We start from the raw sequence: 25706 nt of genomic DNA, 5'->3' as shown, positions 1-25706 counted from the left end.
GTTAAACAGATTTGTAAATCACTTCTATTAAATCACTTCTATCTTAATCCTTCCAGTACTTTTTAGGGGCTGTATGCTACAGAGAAATCAAAAAAAGAAATGCATTTCCTCTGAGGCCACGAGCACAGTGCTCTCTGCTGACCTCTGCTGTCCATTTTAGGAACTCTCCAGAGCAGCATATGTTTGCTATGGGGATTTTCTCCTGCTCTGGTCAGTTCCTAAAATGGACAGCAGAGGTCAGCAGAGAGCACTGTGGTCGTGACATCAGAGGAAATGCATTTCTTTTTTGGATTTCTCTTTAGTATACAGCCCCTAAAAAGTACTGGAAGGATTAAGATTTTTTAATAGAAGTGATTTACAGATCTGTTTAACTTTCTGGCACCTGTTGATGTGAGGAAAAAAAAAAAAAGTTTTCCACAGGAGTACCCCTTTAAGTGTTCTAGGCTATAGTGTGAAAGCCTAAGGGTACGTTCACACCTTTAAAGGGGTACTCCGCTGCTCAGCGTTTGGAACAAACTGTTCCGAACGCTGGAGCCGGGAGCTTGTGACGTCATAGCCCCACCCCTTATTATGTCACCCCCCACCCCCTCAATGCAAGTCTATAGGAGGGGGCGTGACAGCGTCATGCCCCCTCCCATAGACTTGCATTGAGGGGGTGGGGTGTGACATCATAAGGGGCGGGGCTATGGCGTCACAAGCTACCGGCTCCAGCGTTCGGAACAGTTTGTTCCAAATGCTCAGCAGCGTACCCCTTTAGGAGTACCCCTTTAATTTTAAGGAGGTTACCCCTTTAATTTTAGGGCTGAATTAGGACCAAACCAAACTTGCACCCTGACATTGGTAACAAAAAATATACCTGCTTGAGGTTAGTCTAGAGTCTAAGCTTCCCGTTTTCATGGTTATTGTATCAGTGAAGAGAACGTCTTTGGCTGGGGATGCCAAAGCTTCTGAATGAGACAGTGACGGGTGCATCCGCTGCTGCTGCAGCCGTTTCAGTGTAGCATAGCCAAAAGCGTCCCGGGAACTGGTGTAAGTAAAGTGATAATCGGCCAAACTCTTTATGGCACCTATAGAAGGAGCCTTCAGTGACTGTGCCCTGCGAGGAAGTGTATGGGAAGAGCCTGGAGGAACCAAGGACACAGAGTTTGACTTGGACAGGGGCAGGTGGTTGGGGTGCAGCATGGCGGGCAGGTTTGTCTTCACAGTCTTGGTGCTTATCACCGTGCTCAGACTCCCACAGTCCGTATCGATGTTTGTAGTGTCTATTCCCACAGTCTCTCGTGAAGGGCTAGAGCTCATGGAGCTGATGCCGCTAGTTGTGGTGTCCGTATTGAAGCTTAAGCTGCGGCTCTTGAAGTGCGTTGTTGTGGAGCCATCGCCTATGAGTCTCTCTCTGCTGGCGTGGTCCCGGTGGTTTTCATTTCCTAAACTTTTTGGAAGCTTAAGATCATTTTCAGTAATACTGGGGGTGCTGCCGTTGTCATCCACGTGTTTACTGACAGATGTGTCCAAACGATGGGTGCTAATTTTAGGAACTTTGAAGACGGAGCCTAAACTGTCCATAGAGGGGAACTCTGAATCGGACCAAGGCTCGGTGACCGTTCTGTTCCGTCTCAGCTCCAGCTTGGTCTCCAGCAGTTTGTTGGTTTTGGGATCGCTGCTGCTGCTGCTCCGAAACTTCTTACTTGGCAGTGTCAATGAATTTAGAAATCTGTTTTTCACAAACTTGCTTTGAGCCAGAAGTGTAAATGGACTGCGATCTTTGTCCTTTAAGGGTTTGTCGAAGAACGTCTGTTCGTGTTCATCATATATAAAGAAGGGGCTGCTAGATGAAGAATTGCCACAGTGGTCATCTTCAATGATAAACATACCTGTTCAGAGGAAGAGGGAAATAGATGTTAGGTGCCACAAGATTGATGACATATCCAAATTAGCGCTCCTCCAAGTCACACATCCAGCCGCTTTATGGGTTGGACATTCACTTGAATTTTCTGCAGATTTCAAAATCCACAGCAAATCTGCATCTAATTCCCATGAGTAGATAAGTCTTAAAGTGGTACTCCAGGGGAAACTTTTTTTTTTTTTTAATCTGGTGCAAGAAAATTAAAACAGATTTGTAAATTACTTCTATTTAAAAATCTTAATATGAGCTGCTGTATGCTCCAGAGGAAGTTGTGTAGTTCTTTCCAGTCTGAACACAGTGCTCTCTGCTGCCACCTCTGTCCATTTTAGGAACTGTCTAGAGTAGCAGCAAATCCCCATAGCAAACCTCTCCTGCTCTGGACAGTTCCTGACATGGACAGAGGTGTCAGCAGAGAGCACTGTGGTCAGACAGAAAGGAAAACCTAAAAGAAAAGAACTTCCTCTGTAGTATACAGTAGCTGATAAGTACTGGAAGGATTAATATTTTTTAACCTTTTAAGGACGCCGGCCGTATGCATACACCCAGCATCCTGAGTCCTTAAGGACGTGGGGCGTATGCATATGCCCGTGGGAATTCCGGTCCCCGCCGCTAGCCGGTTGGGGACCGGACCGGGATGCCTGCTGAAATCATTCAGCAGGCATCCCGGCACATCGCCGAGGGGGGTCCCGAGACCCCCCCCATGTCGGCGATCGCAGAAAATCGCATGTCAATTCAGACATGCGATTTTCTGCTATTCCGGGCTGATCGGGTCTCTGGTGAAAACAGGGATGATCGGAGCTGTCAGTGACAGCCCTGATCATCCTGAGGAGTAGGAGCGAGGTCGCAGTGCAATCTCCTCCTATCCACTGCCATTGGTCAGAACTGATTCTGACCAATGGCAGGGCAACCCCCCCGTTCTGCCCACCCCTGGATGTCGAGGGGAACGTGGGGAGAAGATGCCTGGGGACCCCCGATCGTCGCTGGAGACTGCTGGATCCTGGCTCAGGTAGGGAAACTACGGTGGGGGGGGGGGATGAAAGTGAAAGTAAAGTGATCTTTACTGTGGCAACCACTAGGAAGGCCAAACTGCAACTCCCAGCATGCCCAGACAGCCAAAGGCTGTCTGGGCATGCTGGGAGTTGTAGTTTTGCAACATCTGGAGGGTCACAAATTGGAGACCACTGTTACATTGGTGCCCAAACGGTAGCCCTCCAGATGTTGTCAAACTACAACTCTCAGCATGCCTAGACTGCCCCTGCATGCTGGGAGTTGTAGTTCTGTAACATCTGTCCCTTCAGATTTTGCCATTTTCATGACATTTTTTGAAAATTGCTGCTCTACTTTGAAGCGTCTAATTTTTTTCAAAAAGCAAAAATATGTCCATTTTATGATGCCAACATAAAGTGGACATATTGTATTTGTGAATAAAAATAAAATGTATTTGGAATATCCATTTTCCTTACAAGTAGAGAGCTTCAAAGTTAGAAAAATTCAAAATTTGCTAAATTTTCATGACATTTTGGGATTTTTCACCAAAAAAAAGGATGCAAGTAACGCCGAAAATTTACCACCAAAATAAAGTAGAATATGTCACGAAAAAAACAATCTCAGAATCAGAATATTCGGTAGAAGCGTTTTCGAGTTATTAATTCGTAAAGCGACGGTGGGCAGAATTGCGAAAAAGGGCTCAGTCCTTAAGGTGAAAAAGGGCTCAGTCCTTAAGGGGTTAATAGAAGTCATTTACAAATCTGTTCAACTTTCTGGCACCAGTTGATTTAAAAGAAAATGTTTTCCACCGGAGTACCCCTTTAAGTTTAATGTTTTAAACCACATGACCAGCACAGCTCTGCTACATCTTTACCCAAACCTTTGACAAGTAGAGGAGTCAGTCATAAAACAAAGGATTAGGTCTTACTAGGAAGTACAGATTCGCTCTCGCTGTTATGTCGTGAGCTGGTGGACTCCGAGTTCAAGCTGAGCGTGCTGGGTATAGACGACAGCTCATGGTAGAGCTGCTCCATGTCGTCGGGAACCACCGGCCACGGGTGTCTTCTGCTGTGCCGTACAGCATCCCAGTTGTGCTGCTTTAAGATATCACATCCTTGCTTTGTTTTGGAAAGTAAACCAAGGATGTACGCACAGGTCCTAGAAACACACAAAGCAGAGATTAGAAGCTGGAAGATAAAGCTCTTGGACCACACAAACTAGTCCTATATGTCAGCCATGACTTTGCTGATCAATTTAAGGTCCAGAGTTCCCTTTTTACCAATAAAAAGCTCCGAAAGCCCCACAAAGATAACATTCTGATCGCCTGCAGCCACCACTAGGGGGAGCTCAGTGCACTATATCTTACCGAATTCAATGAGCTCCTAAGCCAGTGTTTCCCAACCAGATTGCCTCCAGCAGTTGCAAAACTACAACTCCCAGCATGCCCGGACAGCCTTCGGCTGTCCGGGCATGCTGGGAGTTGTAGTTTTGCAACAGATGTAGGCACTCTGGTTGGGAAACACTGTCCTAAGCAAACCCTAGAGGTGGCTGCAGGTATCCAGAACATACCTGAAAAACAGGTCACATGACTTTTGCAGCAGTTTGATCATTTTACTGTCTCACCAATAGATCCGCAGGAACAACATTGCCTTACCCTCGAATAGAGAGCACTTCACAGTGCTGAGCCAGTGCAACGATGTCTGGAATCACATTTTCTTCCTGAAGCAAGTTAAGACCCCAATTTGAAGAACCGATGTTACCCTGTAAAGGAAAACAAGGGAAATTTAGGGTATTATCCTTTAAAGGGGTACTCCGGTAGGAAATCTTTTTTTTATTTTATTTTTTTATGAACTGGTGCCAGAAAGTTATAAACAGATTTGTAAATTACATCTAGAGATGAGCGAACTTACAATAAGTTCGATTCGTCACAAACTTCTCGGCTCGGCAGTTGATGACTTATCCTGCATAAATTAGTTCAGCTTTCAGGTGCTCCGGTGGGCTGGAAAAGGTGGATACAGTCCTAGGAAAGAGTCTCCTAGGACTGTATCCACCTTTTCCAGCCCACCGGAGCACCGGAAAGCTGAACTAATTTATGCAGGATAAGTCATCAACTGCCGAGCCGAGAAGTTCGTGACAAATCGAATTTACTGTAAGTTCGCTCCTCTCTAATTACATCTATTAAGAAATTTTAATCCTTTTAGTACTTTTTAGCAGCTGTATGCTACAGAGGAAATTCTTTACTTTTTGAATTTCTTTTTTGTGTTGTCCACAGTGCTCTCTGGTGACACCTCTGTCCGTGTCAGGAACTGTCCAGAGCAGCATAGGTTTGCTATGGGGATTTTCTCTTGCTCTGGACAGTTCCTGATACGGGCATCAGGTGTCAGCAAAGAGCACTGTGGACAAGACAAAAAAGAAATAAAATAAAAATTAACTTTCCTCTGTAGCAAACAGCTGCTAAAAAGTACTGAAAGGATTGAGATTTTTTAACAGAAGTAATTTACAAATATGTTTAACTTTCTGGCACCAGTTAATTTAAAAAAAAAAAAAAAGTTTTCCACCGGAGTACCCCTTTAAGTCAGTGAAACCTGTGGCAAAACTAAAATTTGACATCTTGGTGCCCTGAAAGACAACCTATTCTTTTCAACGCTAGCTGTGCAATACCTCATTTGTCCTGAGGTGGTGCCGAAGGGAAAGTGAATGCTTTTTTGTTAGGTTCTACAATAAATTACAGATGATCAATGCAGGTTAAGGGACATCCTGTGAGATTCCTACAGACAACACTAACTATAAGAGATCGTCAAAAGTTTATTCCCACAGTGATACACTGTGCTGGATCAAATTATTTTTAAATTTGTTTTAAACAGCATTTAGAGATATGCTTTACAGCAAATCCTGTGGACAAATGGAACATCTTTAGTCTATTGTTTCCTATGTTCATGAATGGGAAAGGTCTCTGAGTGTGCTCTGTGACCTTTACAGAGGTGATTCCAGGGGGAGGCTGATCTGTGAAAAACAGCTATTGTGCGTGCCACTGTTATCTATATACTGGTGTCACCTTTTACTGGAAACCTGTCTGTGATAAGGAGGAGACTGCTAGATGTGATCTATACAGAAAAGGGAGTCTAAGCTTTAAGAACTAGTGGCCAGAATGGAAACTGCAAGGATTATTTTAAAATATAGATAGTAACATGAAAATAAAAAAAATAAAAAAAAAACCAAAAATTCTTTAAAAAAAAAAAACGTAGTTAACATAAAAATTGTAATTGACGATAGGAACTCCAGTCCCCGCTCCTCCCCCTCCTCACCTGTCTGCTCAGGGTGAGACCAGTGATGTGAAGAGGGGGAGTTAATATTACTGCTCATTAGATTTTCAGGAAAGCCTTTTTCAGTCACAGTAGTTCCCATCAGCATCAGAATAAGGCTCAATGATTTTAAGTCAAACAGCTCAGCTTATAATAAGTTGATTTATAATATTTTTTGACACCATACACAGGTAGTTTCTTTTGCTGGACAACCCCTTTAAGTGTAATGAAGAACAGCTGTAGTATCAGGTATAGCACTTTGCTTAGCCTTGCTGTGTAGGTAACGCACTGGTGGAGCGATTGAAACCCCTTTCACTATTTCTTCTTGTGCTGTTTGAGCCGGGCCCAGAGTTCCCTGCAGTTACTTTTCCAGCATCATGAGCAGATACCAGGACATGGTTCCTGCGGCAGTGGTTGTGATCTCACGGCCACGCCCCCTCGTGACATCACATTATGCCCTCTCCATTTATGTCTATGGGAGGGGGCGTGTCCGCCCCCTCCCATAGACATGAATGGAGGGGGCATGGTGTGATGTCACGAGGGGGCGTGACCGTGATGTCACGACCACTGCTGCAGGAACCCGGCGTTTGTTCAGAATGCCGGGTGCTGCAGGAGATGGCGAGGGGCACCAGTATCGGGACCCCCGTGATTAGACACCTTTTCCCCTGCCCTTTGAATAGGGGATAAGATGTCTAGCAGCAGAGTACCCCTTTAACCCTGCAGTGACTGTAAGACATTATTCTTACCAGTGACCAAAGAGCCGCCTTTAGCTGTTTGATTCCTTCCCACTTGTCCAATGAAGGGGATCGAACTGTGTAACTGAGATCTGGAACAATGTTCTGTAAAAAACACAAAAGAGTCGGCTTCAGTAAAGCAAATTTGCTAAAAGGAGGATGTATGGAAATGCTACTAAAACCCCATGAATTGTAAGAATTTTCCACCACAAGTGAACATGGCTTGATATTAATATACATAAAGTATATGATTACATTATAATTCGTTTTGTCTTGGGGTATTTTAGTCTTTTGGGAGTTGATTTTTGCTTATATAGTGCAGCATAGGCTATGAAAGAATAATGAAGAGGTTCTTGTGTATGCCTTGTGCTTACCAGTTTTAGCTAATGTGGCAGGCATAAGTTTTCAGACATCTTGATTCGATTTTAGAACAGAAATTATATTCTCCTATTGCCTACATTTCCCAATGATTCATTTGGCATTGCAGAGAGAGGGGGGTGGAGTCTTATCACTGCAGTTCTTCTAATGAGACCAACCTAATGACCTGGCTAGACTGCAGCAACCAGAGGCCCAGAATGCTGAGACTTATAAGTGGATTGGGGTCAGTTTAAACAAAGTGGAAGTTTTACGCAAAGTCTGTCTTTTTAGAAAAAAAAATGCCATGAGGAAAAACAACCTCAGGGGAGGTGTATAACAACTCTTGATCCTATAAAGATAGCTTATAAAGATAGCTGCAGTATACAGATAGAGCTGGGGAGGTATACAACTACTATATACCCTGATCCCATAGAGATAGCAGCAGCAGTAAACAGAAATAGCTGGAGGGGAGGTATATAACTAATATATCCTGATCCCTTAGAGATAGCAGCAGCAGTATACAGATAGGGCTGGGGAGTGGTGTACGACTACTACACTGCTCAAAAAAATAAAGGGAACACTAAGATAACACATCCTAGATCTGAATGAACGAATTAATCGTATGAAATAATTTCATCTTTACATAGTTGAATGCGCTAACAACAAAACCACACCAAAATTATCAATGGAAATCAAATTTATCAACCCATGGAGGTCAGGATATGGAGTCACACTCAAAATCAAAGTGGAGAACCACACTACAGGCTGATCCAACTTTATGTAATGTCCTTAAAACAAGTCACAATGAGGCTCAGTAGTGTGTGTGGCCTCCACGTGCCCGTATGACCTCCCTACAATGCCTGGGCATGATCCTGATGAGGTGGAGGATGGTCTCCTGAGGGATGTCCTCCCAGACCTGGACTAAAGCATTCGCCAACTCCTGGACAGTCTGTGGTGCAACGTGGCGTTGGTGGATGGAGCGAGACATGATGTCCCAGATGTGCTCAATCGGATTCAGGTCTGGGAAACGGGCGGGCCAGTCCATAGCATCAATGCCTTCCTCTTGCAGGAACTGCTGACACACTCCAGCCACATGAGGTCTAGCGTTGTCTTGCATTAGGAGGAACCCAGGGCCAACCTCACCAGCATATGGTCTCACAAGGGTCTGAGGATCTCATCTCGGTACCTAATGACAGTCAGGCTACCTCTGGCAAGCACATGGAGGGCACACCATTACTGACCCACCGCTAAACCGGTCATGCTGGAGGATATTGCAGGCAGCAGAACATTCTCCACGGCGTCCCCAGATTCTGTCATGGCTGTCACATGTGCTCAGTGTGAACCTGCTTTCCTCTGTGAAGAGCACAGGGCGCCAGTGGCGAATTTGCCAATCTTGGTGTTCTCTGGCAAATGCCAAACGAACTGCACGGTGTTGGGCTGTAAGCACAACCCCCACCTGTGGACGTCGGCCCCTCATACCACCCTCATGGAGTCTGTTTCTGACCGTTTTAGTGGACACATGCACATTTGTGGCCTGGTGGAGGTCATTTTGCAGGGCTCTGGCAGTGCTATTCATTGCACAAAGGTGGAGGTAGCGGTCCTGCTGCTGGGTTGTTGCCCTTCTACGGCCTCCTCCATGTCTCCTGATGTACTGGCCTGTCTCCTGGTAGCGCCTCCATGCTCTGGACACTACGCTGACAGACACATTAAACCTTCTTGCCACAGCTCGCATTGATGTGCCATCCTGGATGAGCTGCACTACCTGAGCCACTTGTGTGGGTTGTAGACTCTGTCTCATGCTACCACTAGAGTGAATGCACCGCCAGCATTCAAAAGTGACCAAAACATCAGCCAGGAAGCATAGGAACTAAGAAGTGGTCTGTGGTCAGCACCTGCAGAACCACTCCTTTATTGGGGGTGTCTTGCTAATTGCCTATAATTTCCACCTGTTGTCTGTTCCATTTGCACAACAGCATGTGAAATTGATTGTTAATCAGTGTTGCTTCCTGAGTGGACAGTGTGATTTCACAGAAGTGTCATTGACTTGGAGTTACATTGTGTTGTTTAAGTGTTCCCTTTATTTTGAGCAGTGTATTTCCTAATAGCAGCAGCAGTATAATGAGATCGAGCTAAGGGGAGAGGAGGGGTTTGGGAGCCATCAGGAGGGAATCTTATAAGGGATTATGTCATTCTGTAGTTAACAGGAAGTCAGCTGACACAGGAGTGACCACTTCCTCTAATGTATTAAACACTGATGACCCAGTTCCAGTGAGAAAGCGCAAGGAAGCAGCTGTGCTGGAATGAAGCAGATGGCGCTGTAGGACTCATGATGGTGAATATACATGATATGGGCAAGAAAACAACAACCTAGAGTGCCTCTTTCATTTCCAGTATATAAACCCATTAGATGACATTCAGTCAATATTCACATAACACATGCAGGGATCATTTGTTTCTACCTGGACTTCCAAAAGTTGGCAGCCTGTTTTATGATGAACCAATTGCCCGTACAGGTGAACTGGCAGATACACGTATGGACGCAGCACCCTGTAAATAAGACAAGGAACATGCTGTTGATGCCCCACACATTAAGGATGTAGATGTTGATCACTCTATCTGTAGGACAATGTTGATACCTAATAACATACCATAAAAAAATGTCACTCACTGCAAATCCTCTTCTATATAGATCTCATCTACTGTCATTTTGGTGAATGAAAACCACATATTTCCCATAACATGAAGATTATTATTAGAATTATTCCACATTTAGTAAGAAATACCAGTTCATGTGCGTCCCTGGGAATGCCCAATGTATTTGGGGAGGCAATTTACCTTTGATTACTACGTCGAACGTAGTTGTCCCCATCGACAGGTTTGCGGTAGGTTGTCAGGGCCTCATTGAGCTGCTCTTCGATTAGATCAACATATTTTAAATTATATTCCTGAATGAGAAAACAAATAATACAACGTGATAAAGTGTTATCTACTTTGATGGTGTAAAGACGATATTAGAAGTGACCGTGAGTTTGCTATAGTGCAGAATCTTATTAGTTTCTAAGAATTTTCCTTTATTTTGAGACAAGCCAGTACATATTCTACACTGATGCATATAAGGGGAGGTTGGGGGGGGGGGTTTCCCTGTCTAGTACCCCCCAGGCTGTAGCAATAGATAGATCAAGGTCGCCACGGAGGGCAAGTATATGTTTTGGGCTGCAATGACAATGGCTCAATTTGATCACACGGAGCTGATCCAGCCACTGCAGCAACAAAAAGCTTGCCAAACATCGCTGTCAGCTAGTTAAACAGTTAAAGGGGTTATTCAGGTATAGAAAAACAGAGCTAATTTCTTTTTCTTTTTTTAAACGCTCCCCGTCTGTCTCCAGGTTGGATGTGGTTCTGCAGCTCAGTTATTTATTTATTTTATTTATATAGCGCCTACAGATTCCGCAGCGCTTACAATTATGGGGTACAAACAAAGACAAGTATCAGACATAAAATTACACAATAACTATTCAAACAAGAGGTGTGGGGATATATTGAGGATACGTTGGGGATACGTTGAGGATACGTTGGGGATATGTTGGGGATACGTTAAGGATATGTTGGGGATATGTTGGGGATATGTTGAGGATATGTTGAGGATATGTTGAGGATATGTTGGGGATATGTTAAGGATATGTTGGGGATATATTGGGGATATGCTGAGGATATGTTGAGGATATGTTGGGGATATGTTGGGGATATGTTGGGGATATGTTGGGGATATGTTGGGGATATGTTGAGGATATTTTGGGGATATGTTGAGGATATTTTGGGGATATGTTGAGGATATGTTGAGGATATGTTGAGGCCAATTAGAGACTGCTATAGGCCTGTCTGAAGAGATGTGTTTTTAGGCCACGTTTGAAACTATGGATGTTGTTGTTGAGTCTGAAGGATTGAGGGATAGCATTCCAGAGAACCGGTGCAGCACGAGTGAAGTCTTGGAGACGGGAGTGAGAAGTTCGGATTATAGAAGATGTTAGTGTGAGATCATTAGCAGATCGGAGAGAACGTGTAGGATGGTAGACAGAGATGAGAGAGGAAATGTAGGGAGGTGCAGCATTGTGGAAAGCTTTGTGTGTGAGACTGAGGATTTTGTACTGTATTCTGGACTGTTCCATTGAAGTGAACGGAGCCAAGTTGTAATACCACACACAACCTGGGGAAAGACGTGGAGCTGTTTTGAAAGAAATTAGCTCTGATTTTCTATTGTTGGATAACCCATTTAATAGACGGCAACAGAGATTGCTCAATGCCTACTGGATCCGGAGCCCTCTCCATAAACCCTTCACAGCAAAATTACATAAGTATGTGATTTTGAGTGAAGAAAAAAAACACAAAAAAAACCTCTCTTAAAGGGGTACTCCGCCACTAAACATCTTATCCACTAGCCAAAGATAGGTGATAAGATATCTGATCGTGGGGGTCTGGCCGCTTGGACCTCCCGCGATCTCCAGTGCGGCACCCCGTTGCAAGGACGAACTCAGCTCCGTGCTGGATGATGGGCGACTACAGCCATCAGACCCCCTCATTCATGTCTATGCGAGGAGGAGTGAGGGCTATGCTCGAAACTTCCGTGTTCTGAATGCAGCGGTCACCGGCATAATAAATAAATAAATCCAATGTATAGGAGAAGTGTGGAACCAGCACCAGCTGCCTACTGCTGTATGGATCTTGAGATTAACCGGTGTAGATAAGCTGTTTCATGAAGTCCCACCTGAGAACTGGGTGGTGCTAAACACGCTATTGATACAGTACAGACAGTTCCAAAATCAAGAAATGAAGCGGAGCAACTCACCAGTGTTGTAGTACAGGAACTTCTTTATTTCATATCAACATGAAGGCAGGATGTAGACAGGGGAGCAAGATGGTGCGTGCAGGGGTATTCAAGCTTAGCGACAGGCCGGTATCGCACCGAAGCGCTTCGTCGCGATACCGGCCTGTCCCTAAGCTTGAATACCCCAGCACGCACCATCCTGCTCCCCTGTCTGTATCCTGCTTCATGTTGATATGAAATAAAGAAGTCCCTGTACTACAACACTAGTGAGTTGCTCCGCTTCATTTCTTGATTTTGGCATAAATAAATAAATCTTCTCAAGATCCCATGAGACCAGCCACGACCCACCTAACCCTTCTGTGTCTGTCTGTAAAGCAATTGGCTGCGGCAGGAGCCTCCCCCCTTTCCCCTCAACTCTGCATAGAGAAGAACACAAATTGTAATCTGTGTCCCTCCAGATGTAGCAAAACCTCAACATCCAGCATGCCCGGACAGCCAACGGCTGTCCGGGCATGCTGAGAGTTGAAGTTTTGCAACATCTGGAGGAACACAGTTTGAGACCACTGTTGTAAAGCCACATGCCTTAGCTGGGCCCCACCTTAGAATGGAACAATGAGCAGGAGACTGACTCCTATGTTCTCAAAAAATGTTGCAGACTCAAACAACGAGAGGTGAGATTGTCTCCTGTTTACTTGTATCGTTAATTTCTAGGTTTAGTATTTCTTTAAATGAACAAAAGTTTGATACAGTAACACAATAATATAGTAATTTACCTTCTGCCACTTTTCCAGCTGCTTTGTTACATAACCTCTTTCATTTAAGTAGGAAAACCCCTTTGGGATAGAGAGGAACCTGCAATGCATGTGACAGATGAATACAAAAGTAAAAAAGGCTGAGAATGAAAGCAATCTACATAGTAATGGTCAGCCGTACCTCAGGAGGAGGAGCAGCCCCTTATCTCCGAGATGAGAGAGCGCTGGTTTCATCTGGATGAGAGCATGGAGGTTAGCCTAGTGGAAAGAGAAAAGGAATGACACTGAGAATCCGACTTTCTTATTTTTAGAGATGTTTAAAGTGTCCTTTTTCTTGTTACATTTGATCTGGTATTAAAGTGTACCTGTCATTATCAAAAACTTTTTATATAATGTAGAAAATAACATTATATGCATATTTGTAATAAACATTGGTTAAAAAAAAAGGAGATTTTTGTTTACTTACCGTAAAATCTCTTTCTCGAAGGATCCATTGGGGGACACAGACTGTGGGTGTATGCTGCTGTCTCTAGGAAAGGTCGGCTTCTCCCAGCAGGATATACCTGCCTCCAGGCCCTGAGCTAATCAGTTTTAGTTCCAGAGCAATAGGAGAGGACCGACAGGTCAAAGAAGACACAAACTGTCCGAGAACCAGAAGAAAAAAACATAACTGAACATGCCCTCGGACAGAGAACCAAAGAAAACCCCAAAAAAGGGCGGGAGCTGTGTCCCCCAATGGATCCTTCGAGAAAGAGATTTTACGGTAAGTAAACAAAAATCTCCTTTTCTCTATCGGCTCCATTGGGGGACACAGACCGTGGGACGTACCAAAGCCGTCCCTTGGGTGGGCAGATAAGCAGTCAGGCAGACGGCCGATCCACTGTCGCCTGCAACACTTTACGGCCTAGACTAGCATCAGCCGATGCGAAAGTATGAACTCGGTAAAACCTCGAGAAAGTGTGCAAAGACGACCAGGTAGCCACCTTGCAAATCTGCAAGGCCGAGGCTCTGTTCTGGAGAGCCCAGGATGCCCCAACAGAACAGGTAGAATGAGCCACAACCCTGAAAGGAGAATCTTCCCCTTACAGCGATAGGCTTCCGAAATGGCGCACCGAATCCACCGAGAAATGGTGGCCTTGGAAGCAGGTTGTCCTTTACGAAGACCCTCCGTAAGGACGAAAAAGGAATCACACTGACGAAACGCAGAAGTGATAGAGAGATAAGACCGAACAGCCCAAAACTACATCCAGCTTGTGGAGTAAGCACTCCTTAGGATGAGAAGGAGCAGGACAAAAAGACGGGAGGACAATGTCCTCATTGAGATGAAAAGCCGAAACCACCTTAGGCAAAAAGGAAGGATCTGGCCGGAAAACAACCTTGTCCTGGTGGAGCACCAGAAACGGAGAACGGCAGGAGAGAGCTGCCAATACAGACACCCTTCGGATGGAGGTGATAGCAACAAGAAACGCCATTTTTCAAGAAAGGAGGCGTAGAGACACCTCTCTAATGGGGGCTCAAAGGGTTCACCCTGGAGGGCACTCAGAACCAGATTCAACCACGACCTGCGGGCCCAATCTGGAGCTACCAGAATGGCGGGAACGTCCTCCGCTTTGAGTTTCCTCAGAACCCTGGTAAGGAGCGGAAGGGGAGGAAACAGATAGGGTATGGCAAACCCTGCCCAAGGAATCACTAGGGCGTCCACGGCTAAAGCCAGAGGGTCGCGGGACTTGGACACAAATGGAAGGATCTTCCGATTGTGCTGGGACGCGAAGAGGTCCACGTCTGGATTGCCCCAGAGGTCGCAGATCTGTGCGAAGACCTCTGGATGTAGGGACTACTCGCCGGGGTCGGGTGAGGACCGACTGAGGAAGTCAGCTTCCCAGTTGAGCACCCCTGGAATGTGAATCGCCAAGATGGCCGGAACCATGCTTTCCGCCCAGATGAGAATCTTTGTAACATCGGCCATGGCTGTTGAGCTGCGAGTGCCGCCTTGACGATTTATGTATGCCACGGCCGTGGCGTTGTCCGACTGGACGCGGACAGATCGGGTCTGAAGCCGGGAATCCCAATAAAGAAGACAAAGCAGGATCGCCCGTAGTTCCAATATGTTTATCGGAAGAAGGACATCTCGGGGAGACCAGAGTCCCTGGACCGTCCAATCCCTGAACACACCGCCCCAGCCCGACAGACTGGCGTCCGTCGTAACCACCTGCCAGTGAAGAGGAAGAAATGAGCGCCCCTGGAGAAGAAGCGTGGAGCGGAGCCACCAGAGAAGAGACTGACGGATCCTGTGAGGGAGAAAAACCTTGTGATTGAGGGACAGCGGAGATTTGTCCCACCGAGAGAGAATCGCCAGTTGAAGAGGTCGGTAATGAAACTATGGTCACCACCATCCGACCCAGGACTTCCATGCAAGTGCGGATGGAGACTGGGACCTGGAGCCGAAGGGAGCGGACTCCTGACAGAAGAGTCAGACGTTTGTCCGGCGGAAGGCAAATTCGGGCCGAGGTCGTGTTGAAGTGAAGTCCCAAGAATATCAGGGACTGGGTGGGAGAGAGGACTGACTTGTCCCGGTTGACCCTCCACCCGAAGCGATCCAGAGTATGAAGAGTGACATCCACATTCTCCAGAGTCTGGGCTCTGGTGGGAGCCTTGATGAGAGGGTCGTCCAGGTAGGGTATCACCGAGACTCCCCTCGACGGCAACAGGGCCATCACTGGCGCAAGGATCTTGGTAAAGACCCGAGGAGCCGTGGCCAGGCCAAAGAGGAGGGCTACAAATTGAAAATGCCCCTCCGGAACCGCAAAGTGGAGGTACCGTGATGGCCAGGAAATATGGGCACATGGAGGTAGGCATCCTTGATGTCCACCGAGGAAGAAACTCCCCTAGTTCCAGGGATGCCACTACCGAACGGAGAGATTCCATTCGGAAGTGGCGGATGAGAAGATGACTGTTGAGACGCTTGAGGTCTAGGATTGGCTGCACAGAACCGTCCTTCTTGGGAACCACAAAAAGATTGGAATATAAACCCCAAAAAACTTCCCCTGGAGGAACGGGAACGTTAACCCCCTGAAGAAGCAGAGACTGGAGAGCCTCTCGAAATTGCTTCGCCCAGAGAAGGAGACCGGGGGGCCTGGGATCGAAAAAAGCGATCCCTCGGGAGGAAGGCGAATTCGATTCGGTAACCGCTGGACACCACGTCCCTGACCCAGGAGGTCTGAATGTGTGTGGTCCAAATGTTTCGAAAAAAAATAAGAGACGACCTACCACCCGAGAAAAACTGCGGGTGGGGGCTAAACTTCATGCGGAAGAGGGTTTGCGGTTACCTGATTTGGCCGCAAACCGGTCCGAAAGGACCGAAAGGAAGAAGACTTCCTTTGGGAAGAAGAGCGAGCCTTATTTTGAGGCAACAAGGAACTCCTACCTCCCGTCGCCTCAGATATAGTCTCGTCAAGGCGCTTGCCAAAAAGACGGCCACCCGTAAAAGGAAGCTCAGTGAGAGACCTTTTGGAAGTGGCATCCGCATTCCAAGCTTTAAGCCACATAGAACGGAGGAGAGCAGCTAGGTGACCCACAGCAAGGCAGAACAACGGGCTGACTGCATGGAAGCTGTGCACAGAAATTCCCCAGCTTTAGAGGATTGGAGAGCCAGAGCAGACAGATCCTTTGAGGGGGATCCCGCTAGGATACCCTGACGGAGTTTTGGGCACCACTCCGATAGGGCCTTGGACGCCCATGCTGAGGCGAAGATGGGAAGAAGTGAAGAGCCGGCTGCTTCGGAGGCAAACTTCGCTAAGGACTCCACCTTCTTGTCCATGGAATCCTTGAAGGCGGCCGCATCTGCCAGTGGCAGTGTAGTGGCCTTAGAGATCCGGGAGATTGGTGGATCCACTGAGGGAGGGGAAACCACCTTAGTGACAAGATCCTTGTCAAATGGATAACGTTCTTGAATCGTCTTAATTCCCGACAACCTCTTGTCTGGATGTTTCCATGCAGATTCCAGAATGGCATCAAAGTCAGCGTGAGAGCTGAACTTTTGAGGTGCTGGCTTAGCACGATGAAGGGATACTTCAGGAGTTACGTCCGAAGTTCCTGGGTCCTCTAAGTGAAAGGTGTCTCTTATGGCCGCAACCAATGAGTTCACCGTTTCAACTGTATCCGAGCGGTCCTCTGAGTCACATGCCGATTCGGAAGCCTCGTCAGCCAGTTCACCAGGAGAATGTGAACGGGTGAAGGCAGTCCTGGAGGGGGGCGACCCTGACACTGGGCACTCGGCTCTGGCGTGGTAGAGCTGCGACTCCGAGAACGTCCTTTGGAGGAGCAAGGTTTGTGACCAGATGACAGGGGGGGGGGGAGGGGGCGGGACCCAAGGGGGAGCGCCCACGCCTATCTGAGGACTCAATGGAAGAGTCGGACGAGGCACCCCTAGTTCGCTTGTGAGAGCATGAAGTATGTGGGGAAGCGGAGCGAGCCCCCACAGAGGGCCGGCGCAGGGAAGACCCATTCAAGGCGGACACCACTTCCCGGGAGGCCTCAGCCACCGAACGGGAGACTTGGGTCAAGTCAGCCATATACTGGGTCAGGGAAGAAGCCCAGGTTGGAGGGGCAGCTGAATCCACCGGGACCGAAAGGGCATCCGGGGGTACCTAGGGGTCTGGGGGAGCAGTGGAGCAGGCAGAGCAAGTGGGCTCAGTAGAGCTAGGCATCTTAGCATTACAGTGCTTACAGACAAAATAAGTCACAAACGCTCCGGTTTTCTGTTTAGAGGAACAGCTCTAGGTTCGGACATAATGAGATAAGACATGAAATTTCTCACCCTAGTCTGCGTCCCCTGGCAGCTAGCAGTGAGGAGAACTCGGCTCCGTGCAGCTAGTGAAAAAAAGGCCAGCCGCCAGAGAGGGGCGAGCTTGAGGCAGAGGCACTAAAGGATTGGCCTCTCACAGTGAAATTCGCGCCCGCGGCGCTGATTGGAGGACACTTCGCGCCTCCAGGGAGCTCCGACGGCCCTGTGGGCGGAGCTAATGGAGGACGGGGAAGAAGCTATCATGGTGCCCGCTCCTAGTCCCGAGCGCATATGTCAGCCGCATATGCGCTCGGGGGGGAAGAGAGCGAGCGGCGAACACGCCGGCAGCAGCTGCCGGAGAAAGTGAAAGTAAGCCGGTGCTCCGTGCGCCCGGCCAGAGAAAGCGCCGTGGCTGTCAGCCGCATATAAGGCGCTGCGGCTCGTAGCCGCATAGTAAAAAACACACACACACAGTGAGGTATGAAACACACATACACACAGTGAAATCATTCATGCCCCCTAAAGATGCCACACTGTACACTGAGGACAAGCAGGGCTCTGTACACTGAGGACAAGCAGGGCACTGTACACTGAGGACAAGCAGGGCTCTGTACACTGAGGACAAGCTGGGCTCTGTACACTGAGGACAAGCGGGGCTCTGTACACTGAGGACAAGCGGGGCTCTGTACACTGAGGACAAGCGGGGCTCTGTACACTGAGGACAAGCGGGGCTCTGTACACTGAGGACAAGCGGGGCTCTGTACACTGAGGACAAGCGGGGCTCTGTACACTGAGGACAAGCGGGGCTCTGTACACTGAGGACAAGCGGGGCTCTGTACACTGAGGACAAGCGGGGCTCTGTACACTGAGGACAAGCGGGGCTCTGTACACTGAGGACAAGCAGGGCACTGTACACTGAGGAAAAGAGGGCTCTGTACACTGAGGAAAAGAGGGCTCTGTACACTGAGGACAAGCAGGGCTCTGTACACTGAGGACAAGCAGGGCTCTGTACACTGAGGACAAGCAGGGCTCTGTACACTGAGGACAAGCAGGGCTCTGTACACTGAGGACAAGCAGGGCTCTGTACACTGAGGACAAGCAGGGCTCTGTACACTGAGGACAACCAGGGCTCTGTACACTGAGGACAAGCGGGGCTCTGTACACTGAGGACAAGCATGGCTCTGTACACTGAGGACAAGCGGGGCTCTGTACACTGAGGACAAGCGGGGCTCTGTACACTGAGGACAAGAAGGGCTCTGTACACTGAAGACAAGCAGGGCTCTGTACACTGAGGACAAGCAGGGCTCTGTGCAGTGAGGACAAGCATGTGATAGCTGCAGGGACAGCATTTTTTCACCCACAAATATACACATTTTTTAACCAATGTATATAACAAATTTAAATAATGATATTATCTACATTATATAAAAAGTTTATGCTAATGCACACTTTAAATAATACTGAATATGTTCACTGAATTACCTTATCCTCACAAGCTTCATCCAAAATGTCTAGGGCTTCTGTGGAGATATTTTTGTTTTTGTCGTGCAGCTGCGTCACCAACAGTTCGATCCCCCAATTGCTGAAGAACTCAACGTTGGCTCTTAGGAGAACTCTCAGATGCTTTGTGGCATACAGGCGACAACTCTGCTCAAAGAGGGAAAAATATAGCATGTCCAATGTTTTAAAATCCAGACATGTGACCTACATACTACATCTTTTTTAGTCTTTACATCAATGGGGGGGGGGGGGGGGGTTTGGGGGCTAAAGTTTTGGTAGGCTAAAGTTGCAACTTTTTGCGCAATGGGTCAAGAAGTTGCAAAATTTTTCACAACGGTTGAACCATAGAAAATGATTCACTGAATTGACATTTCGGGAAATGTTTACCTGTGCAAAATTTAGCAAGTGCCCTGCGACCACTTAAAGGAGTTCTGTAGGGAAACATAACTAAGGATAGGGGATAAGTTATAGCTCGTGGAGAAATCCGACAGCTGGGACCCCCAGCTATCTCCTGAACGGGGCCCCGGAAATCTGCTGCAAGGGGGCGTGCCCACCCCTGCACAGAGCTGCAGCTGACACGTTTCCTCCATGTATCCCACAGAGATACATGAAGAGGGCGTGTTGGCCGCGACTTGCCAGCAGTCGGACCCCCTGCAATCTACAACTAAATCTACTAGAAACAAATCCCACAGTAACCCTTTACAGTTAGATACATTGCAGCCCTGTGTTATTGGTAATTGTTGTCCCCCAGCACATATACATCCACTGTAGACTCCAATCAAAGTTTGTCTGGCCTGGAGCTTTGCATGGCAGTGTGCGTAAAAATTGTCAGTCCCATACTTTCCTGCTTTAGAATCCCCTCGCAGGATATGAGCTAAATGTCTGCTCGAGGGGGGTTCAACTGCTGGGAACCCGGCACTGCTGCGGCTCTGCGCAGCTAATACTTGTGTCGTCGACCTCACTGAGGTCGACAGACACGTCCCCTCCATTCAGCTCTATGGGAGAGGTGGGGAGGCATGAACGCTGCATCTCTTTTTCCATCATCTTTTTCCATAGAGATACATGGAGGGGATAGATATAGATATGAGATAGATAGATATGCGATAGATAGATAGATAGATAGATAGATAGATAGGAGATAAATAGATAGATACACAGGCACAGGGTAGGCAGCACAACCTCAACAGTGCAGCTGGAGTAGATAGGGGTGCAAGCGATGACAATTGTCCCAGTCGCAGACCGCATCCATTGGTATATACTCCAAGAAAGTCGCAGAACACCCAGGTAGCATATGGGGCAAAATAAGAGAGCTTTATTGGCCCATGTTATACGACGTTTCGATGGTATCACACACTCTTTATCAAGCATGCTATATAACATGGGCCAATAAAGCTCTCTTATTTTGCCCCATATGCTACCTGGGTGTTCTGTGACTTTCTTGGGGTATATATAGATAGATTGATATGAGAGAGATAGATATATATTAGACAGATATGAGATGGATAGATAGATTGATAGATAGATAGATATGAGATAGATAGATAGATAGATATGAATAGATAGATATGAGATAGATATGAGATAGATAGATATTAGAGAGATAGATATGAGATATATAGATATGAGAGAGATAGATATGAGAGAGATAGATATGAGAGAGATAGATATGAGAGAGATAGATATGAGAGAGATAGATATGAGAGAGATAGATATGAGAGAGATAGATATGAGAGAGATAGATATGAGATAGATAGATGGATAGATAGATATGGCTATGCCGTCAGGCTAATAAATCCACCACCTTTTTCATCTATTTTTGGTGTGCTGCGGAATTTTTGAATTTGATTATCTACCTTTGGGACAACAGACTGCTAGCACCCATCACCTGTTTCTTCTTTTTGGTTGTGCTGCCCCAGTTACATTTAGATATGAGTATATGAGTTAGATAGATATGAGAGAGACATAGATAGATATGAGATAGATAGATAGATAGATATGAGATAGATAGATAGATATGAGATAGATAGATAGATATGAGATAGATAAATAGATATGAGATAGATAGATAGATAGATATGAGATAGATAGATATGAGATAGATAGATATGAGATAGATCGATAGATATGAGATAGATAAATAGATAGATATGAGATAGATAGATAAATAGATATGAGATAGATAGATATGAGATAGATAGATATGAGATAGATAGATCGATATGAGAGAGAGATAGATATGAGATAGATAGATATGAGATAGATAAATAGATATGAGATAGACAGATATGAGATAGATCGATAGATATGAGATAGATAAATAGATAGATATGAGATAGATAGATAGATATGAGATAGATAGATAAGAGATAGATATGAGATAGATAGATATGAGATAGATAGATAGATATGAGATAGATCGATAGATATGAGATAGATCGATAGATATGAGATAGATCGATAGATATGAGATAGATCGATAGATATGAGATAGATAGATAGATAAATAGATATGAGATAGATATGAGATAGATAGATATGAGAAGAGAGATATTTATCTTTTCCAATTTCAGATGGATTGGAGAGATAAAAAATAGGCTAGTACAGTGAAGTAAATTGCAAGAAAAATGCGCAAAAAATACACAAAAATTTAAGGTATAAAAAAGCTTTGCTTTAAATCAATTCATCATCATCAGAGATTACTTTAGCAAGTGTGTAACGGAAAACAAGCATCACCAATCACTCACCTCAGGAGACGCGGTTAATGTCTTGGACAGGATGACTCTGGCCAGTCCGTCCCGGCTGTAATCCAAACTGGAGACGGCCAACTTTAATAAGTGGTCTTGGTTTTTCAGCGAGCAAAGATTTAGGAGACTGTAATAGAAAAGACTAACTTGAGGATTTTCACACAAGAAATTCAGACCTTAAAGAAAGTGTCAATGAGACCGGCGAGCGCCCATCGCTATCCAGAGGAAGGAAACCTACACACAAAGCGTTACTCCTGATAAAGGGGTATTCCGACCGTAGACATCTTATCCCCTATCCAAAGGATAGGGGATAAGATGTCTGATCGCGGGGGGGCCCGGCATTGGGATGTTGCGTCACGCCCCCTCCATTCATGTCTATGGGAGGGGGCGTGGCGGCCGCCACGCCCCCTCCCATAGACATGAATGGAGGGGCGTGGCGTAACATCATAAGGGGGGGCGGCACATCTCGGCATAGAATGCGATCAGACATCTTTTCTCCTATCCGTTGGATAGGGGATAAAATGTCTAAGGCCGGAATACCCCTTTAACCTTCAAGCACAGCGGACAATGTCTTCTCCCGTTCTATGCAGCATTTCTATAGTAGAGGAGGCACAGACTAACAAAATAACTAAATATCTCACCGTGTTCAGTGGTAGAATATAATGTAAACATATTGGGGGAGATTTATCAAAACCTGTCCAGAGGAAGAGCTGCCCAGTTGCCCATAGCAACCAATCAGATCGCTTCTTTCCTTTTTAACCAGGCCTCTGCAAAATGAAAGTAGCGATCTGATTGGTTGCTATGGGCAACTTTTCCTTAGCACGGGTTTTGCTAAACCTCCCCCATTTAGCTTAGGCTGCTTTCGCACTATAAAATTCATCCGTTTTAAAGATCCGTTTGATGTTCCGTTATGAAAATCCTGAAAATCGGCCATTAAACGTCCGTTAGAAAATCCCATTATAGTCTATGGGATTTTTACATTATCCGTTTGAATCCGTTATAGCCCGTTATTAATAACGGACGTTATTTTGTGACGGGAGAATGAACGGAAGAAATAACGCATGCGCTATTTCTCCCGTTACTATCTTCCGTCACAAAATAACGTCCATTATTAATAACGGGCTATAACGGATTCAAACGGATAATGTAAAAATCCCATAGACTATAATGGGATTTTCTAACGGACGTTTAATGGCCGATTTTCAGGATTTTCATAACGGAACATCAAACGGATCTTTAAAACGGATGAATTCTATAGTGTGAAAGCAGCCTAAGGTTGAATTGACACCACAGTGTCCTTGTCCTGAACACAATTATATTCATAGACCCCGATTCACTTAACGGAGGCCCAGAGAGTATAATTTTGGCCTCCAATAGACTGGTGTCTGTACACTTTCTATCACAGTGCTTTTCAACCAAGATGCCTCCAGCTGTTGCAAAACTACAACTCCTAGCATCCCTGGACAAGCACTGCCAAAGGCTGGGAGTTGTAGTTCTGCAACAGCTGGAGGCACCGTGGTTGGCAAACACTGTCCTAGGGACATGTCAAAAGTTTTGATCAGCCGGGGTTGTAACCTTGTAACATAATAGGGTTAAAACATTGCTATCCGGGGATGCTGGGAGTTGCAGTTTTGCAACAGCTGGAGGCACCCTGGTTGGGAAACACTGTTCTATAAACTGTATAGACCAGTGTTTCAGAACCAGGGTGCCTCCAGCTGTTGCAAAACTACAACTCCCTTCGGCATGCTGGAAGTTGTATTTTTGCAACAGCTGGAGGCACCCTGGTTGGGAAACACTGCTTTAGGACACGGCAAAAAAAAAAAAAAAGAATGAGGTGAAACAGATTTGTCGAGAAGATGATGCACAAGGACTTAGGTGGCAACTGCAGTATAATGTATAATACTATAATAATATATAATCAAATACATGATTAGAGATGAGCGAACTTACAGTAAATTCGATTAGTCACGAACTTCTCGGCTCGGCGGTTGCTGACTTTTCCTGCATAAATTAGTTCAGCTTTCCGGTGCTCCGGTGGGCTGGAAAAGGTGGATACAGTCCAAGGAAAGAGTCTCCTAGGAATGTATCCACCTTTTCCAGCCCACGGGAGCACCTGAAAGCTGAACTAATTTATGCAGGATAAGTCATCAACTGCCGAGCCGAGAAGTTTGTGACGAATCAAATTTACTGTAAGTTCGCTCATCTCTATACATGATGTCAAACCTGGGAACCGAGCACTTACCACTGAAATACATTGCACTTCTCCAGCATCTTGACTCCATGTGGATGGCAGGAGAGGGTGCCAATAAAGAGAAAGTAGTGCTGGCTGAGAGTGTTAAGTAATCCGTTGTTCTGCAGACTGCGCTCTTGTTTCATTCCGGATATGGACACCAACCACTGCACAATGTCCTTCACAAGTTCCTCCAGGTATCCCTGCCCATCCTGAGTGAGGAGGAATAAAAAGAACTTCACGTGTCAGTGGGGCTTTATTTATATAACCCAATGAAAAGTCAGGGGGCAGGGGAGAAGAATGATTAGCACAGCTAGGGTTAAAGGGGTATTCCAGTGACATTGCTTTCATTTCAACTGGTTCCAGAAAGTTAAACAGGTTTGTAAATTACTTCTATTAAAAAAAATCTTAATCCTTCCAGTACTTATTAGCTGCTGAAGTTGAGTTGTTCTTTTCTGTCTGACCACAGTGCTCTCTGCTGACATCTCTGTCTGTCTCAGGAACTGTCCAGAGCAGGAGAGGTTTGCTATGGGGATTTGCTCCTGCTCTGGACAGTTCCTGAGACAGACAGAGATGTCGGCAGAGAGCACTGTGGTAAGACAGAAAAGAACAACTCAACTTCAGCAGTTGATAAGTACTGGAAGGCTTAAGATTTTTTTTTAGTAGAAGTAATTTACAAATCTGTTTAACTTTCTGGAACCAGTTGATATGAAAAAAAACAAAAACTTTTTCACTGGAGTATCCCTTTAAACCTGACATCTGTTCCATGCTACCCAAACCGAGGGCAGCTTTAGGGTATGTTTACACTGCGGAATCTCGGCTGCCACCAAAAATACTTCAGCAGTAGGACTGTGCAGCACTGACTGCTATGCAGTGCTTGCGGACTTCCTCACAAAGAATGAGCATGTTCCTTCTTTGTGCAGAACAATTTCTCAGTGTGAACGGGTCTCGCGGAAGACCCATTCACACTGATGGCAATGTCCACTGCATGGAATTCCACTCTTAAAAACATACAGGCAGGGGGATACTGGCGCACCATGATTCACCGATCCATCGGTCCTGAGTAATGAGTCTCCCTCTTTACACTACTAGGGAGAAAATTGTCACTCAAGGCCGGCGGGTCAGGTAGAAGGTGCAGGGAACTGTCCCACTGACTAGTTAGGGTACATTCACACTACGTTTTTGGCGTATATGGCAGGGAAATTTAAAAGCCGGCCGCTGCTGCATCCCCGCCGCATCCCATTCAGTCAGTGACTGCGGTCGGCTCATTTTCGCACTGTACAGTGGTCCCTTAAGTTACTATATTAATCGGTTCCAGGACGGCCATTGTATGTTGGGACCATTGTATGTTGAAACCATTGTATGTTGAGACCATAACTGTATGGAAACCTGGTAATTGGTTCTGAAGCCCCAAAAGTCATTCAAAAATAGGAAAAAGTGAGGATTAAACAAAAATAAGTAGATAACTAATATAGATCAAGCAAATCCTTATATATAAAAGTAAGAAAGATCCGCTGGGAGCTGTAATCACTGTCTATGTAGAGGACAGGAGCTTCTTCAGGGTCCTGTACAGAACACACAATGTCCTAAAA

The 25706-nt window shown here is 46.0% G+C and overlaps 1 protein-coding gene across 2 annotated transcripts in view; it reads right to left on the bottom strand.

Annotated features, from left to right (window-relative positions):
• The window catches only part of RICTOR (RPTOR independent companion of MTOR complex 2), a 200969-nt gene that overhangs the window by 20818 nt on the left and 154445 nt on the right, over window positions 1-25706 (bottom strand). For both annotated transcript variants that reach the window (XM_056546097.1, XM_056546101.1), the window contains exons 21-31: window positions 24127-24326; window positions 21885-22011; window positions 19123-19287; window positions 13039-13115; window positions 12879-12957; window positions 10119-10228; window positions 9743-9830; window positions 6939-7031; window positions 4545-4651; window positions 3819-4048; window positions 857-1871 (exon numbers count right to left, since the gene is read on the bottom strand). In XM_056546097.1, coding sequence (XP_056402072.1) covers window positions 857-1871; window positions 3819-4048; window positions 4545-4651; window positions 6939-7031; window positions 9743-9830; window positions 10119-10228; window positions 12879-12957; window positions 13039-13115; window positions 19123-19287; window positions 21885-22011; window positions 24127-24326 — 2291 coding nt within the window. The remainder of the gene's footprint in view (window positions 1-856; window positions 1872-3818; window positions 4049-4544; window positions 4652-6938; window positions 7032-9742; window positions 9831-10118; window positions 10229-12878; window positions 12958-13038; window positions 13116-19122; window positions 19288-21884; window positions 22012-24126; window positions 24327-25706) is intronic.

Source organism: Hyla sarda, chromosome 1, assembly GCF_029499605.1.
Source record: "Hyla sarda isolate aHylSar1 chromosome 1, aHylSar1.hap1, whole genome shotgun sequence".
NCBI classification, from domain to species: Eukaryota; Metazoa; Chordata; class Amphibia; order Anura; family Hylidae; genus Hyla; species Hyla sarda.
This window is presented reverse-complemented; position numbering and strand designations above follow the sequence as displayed.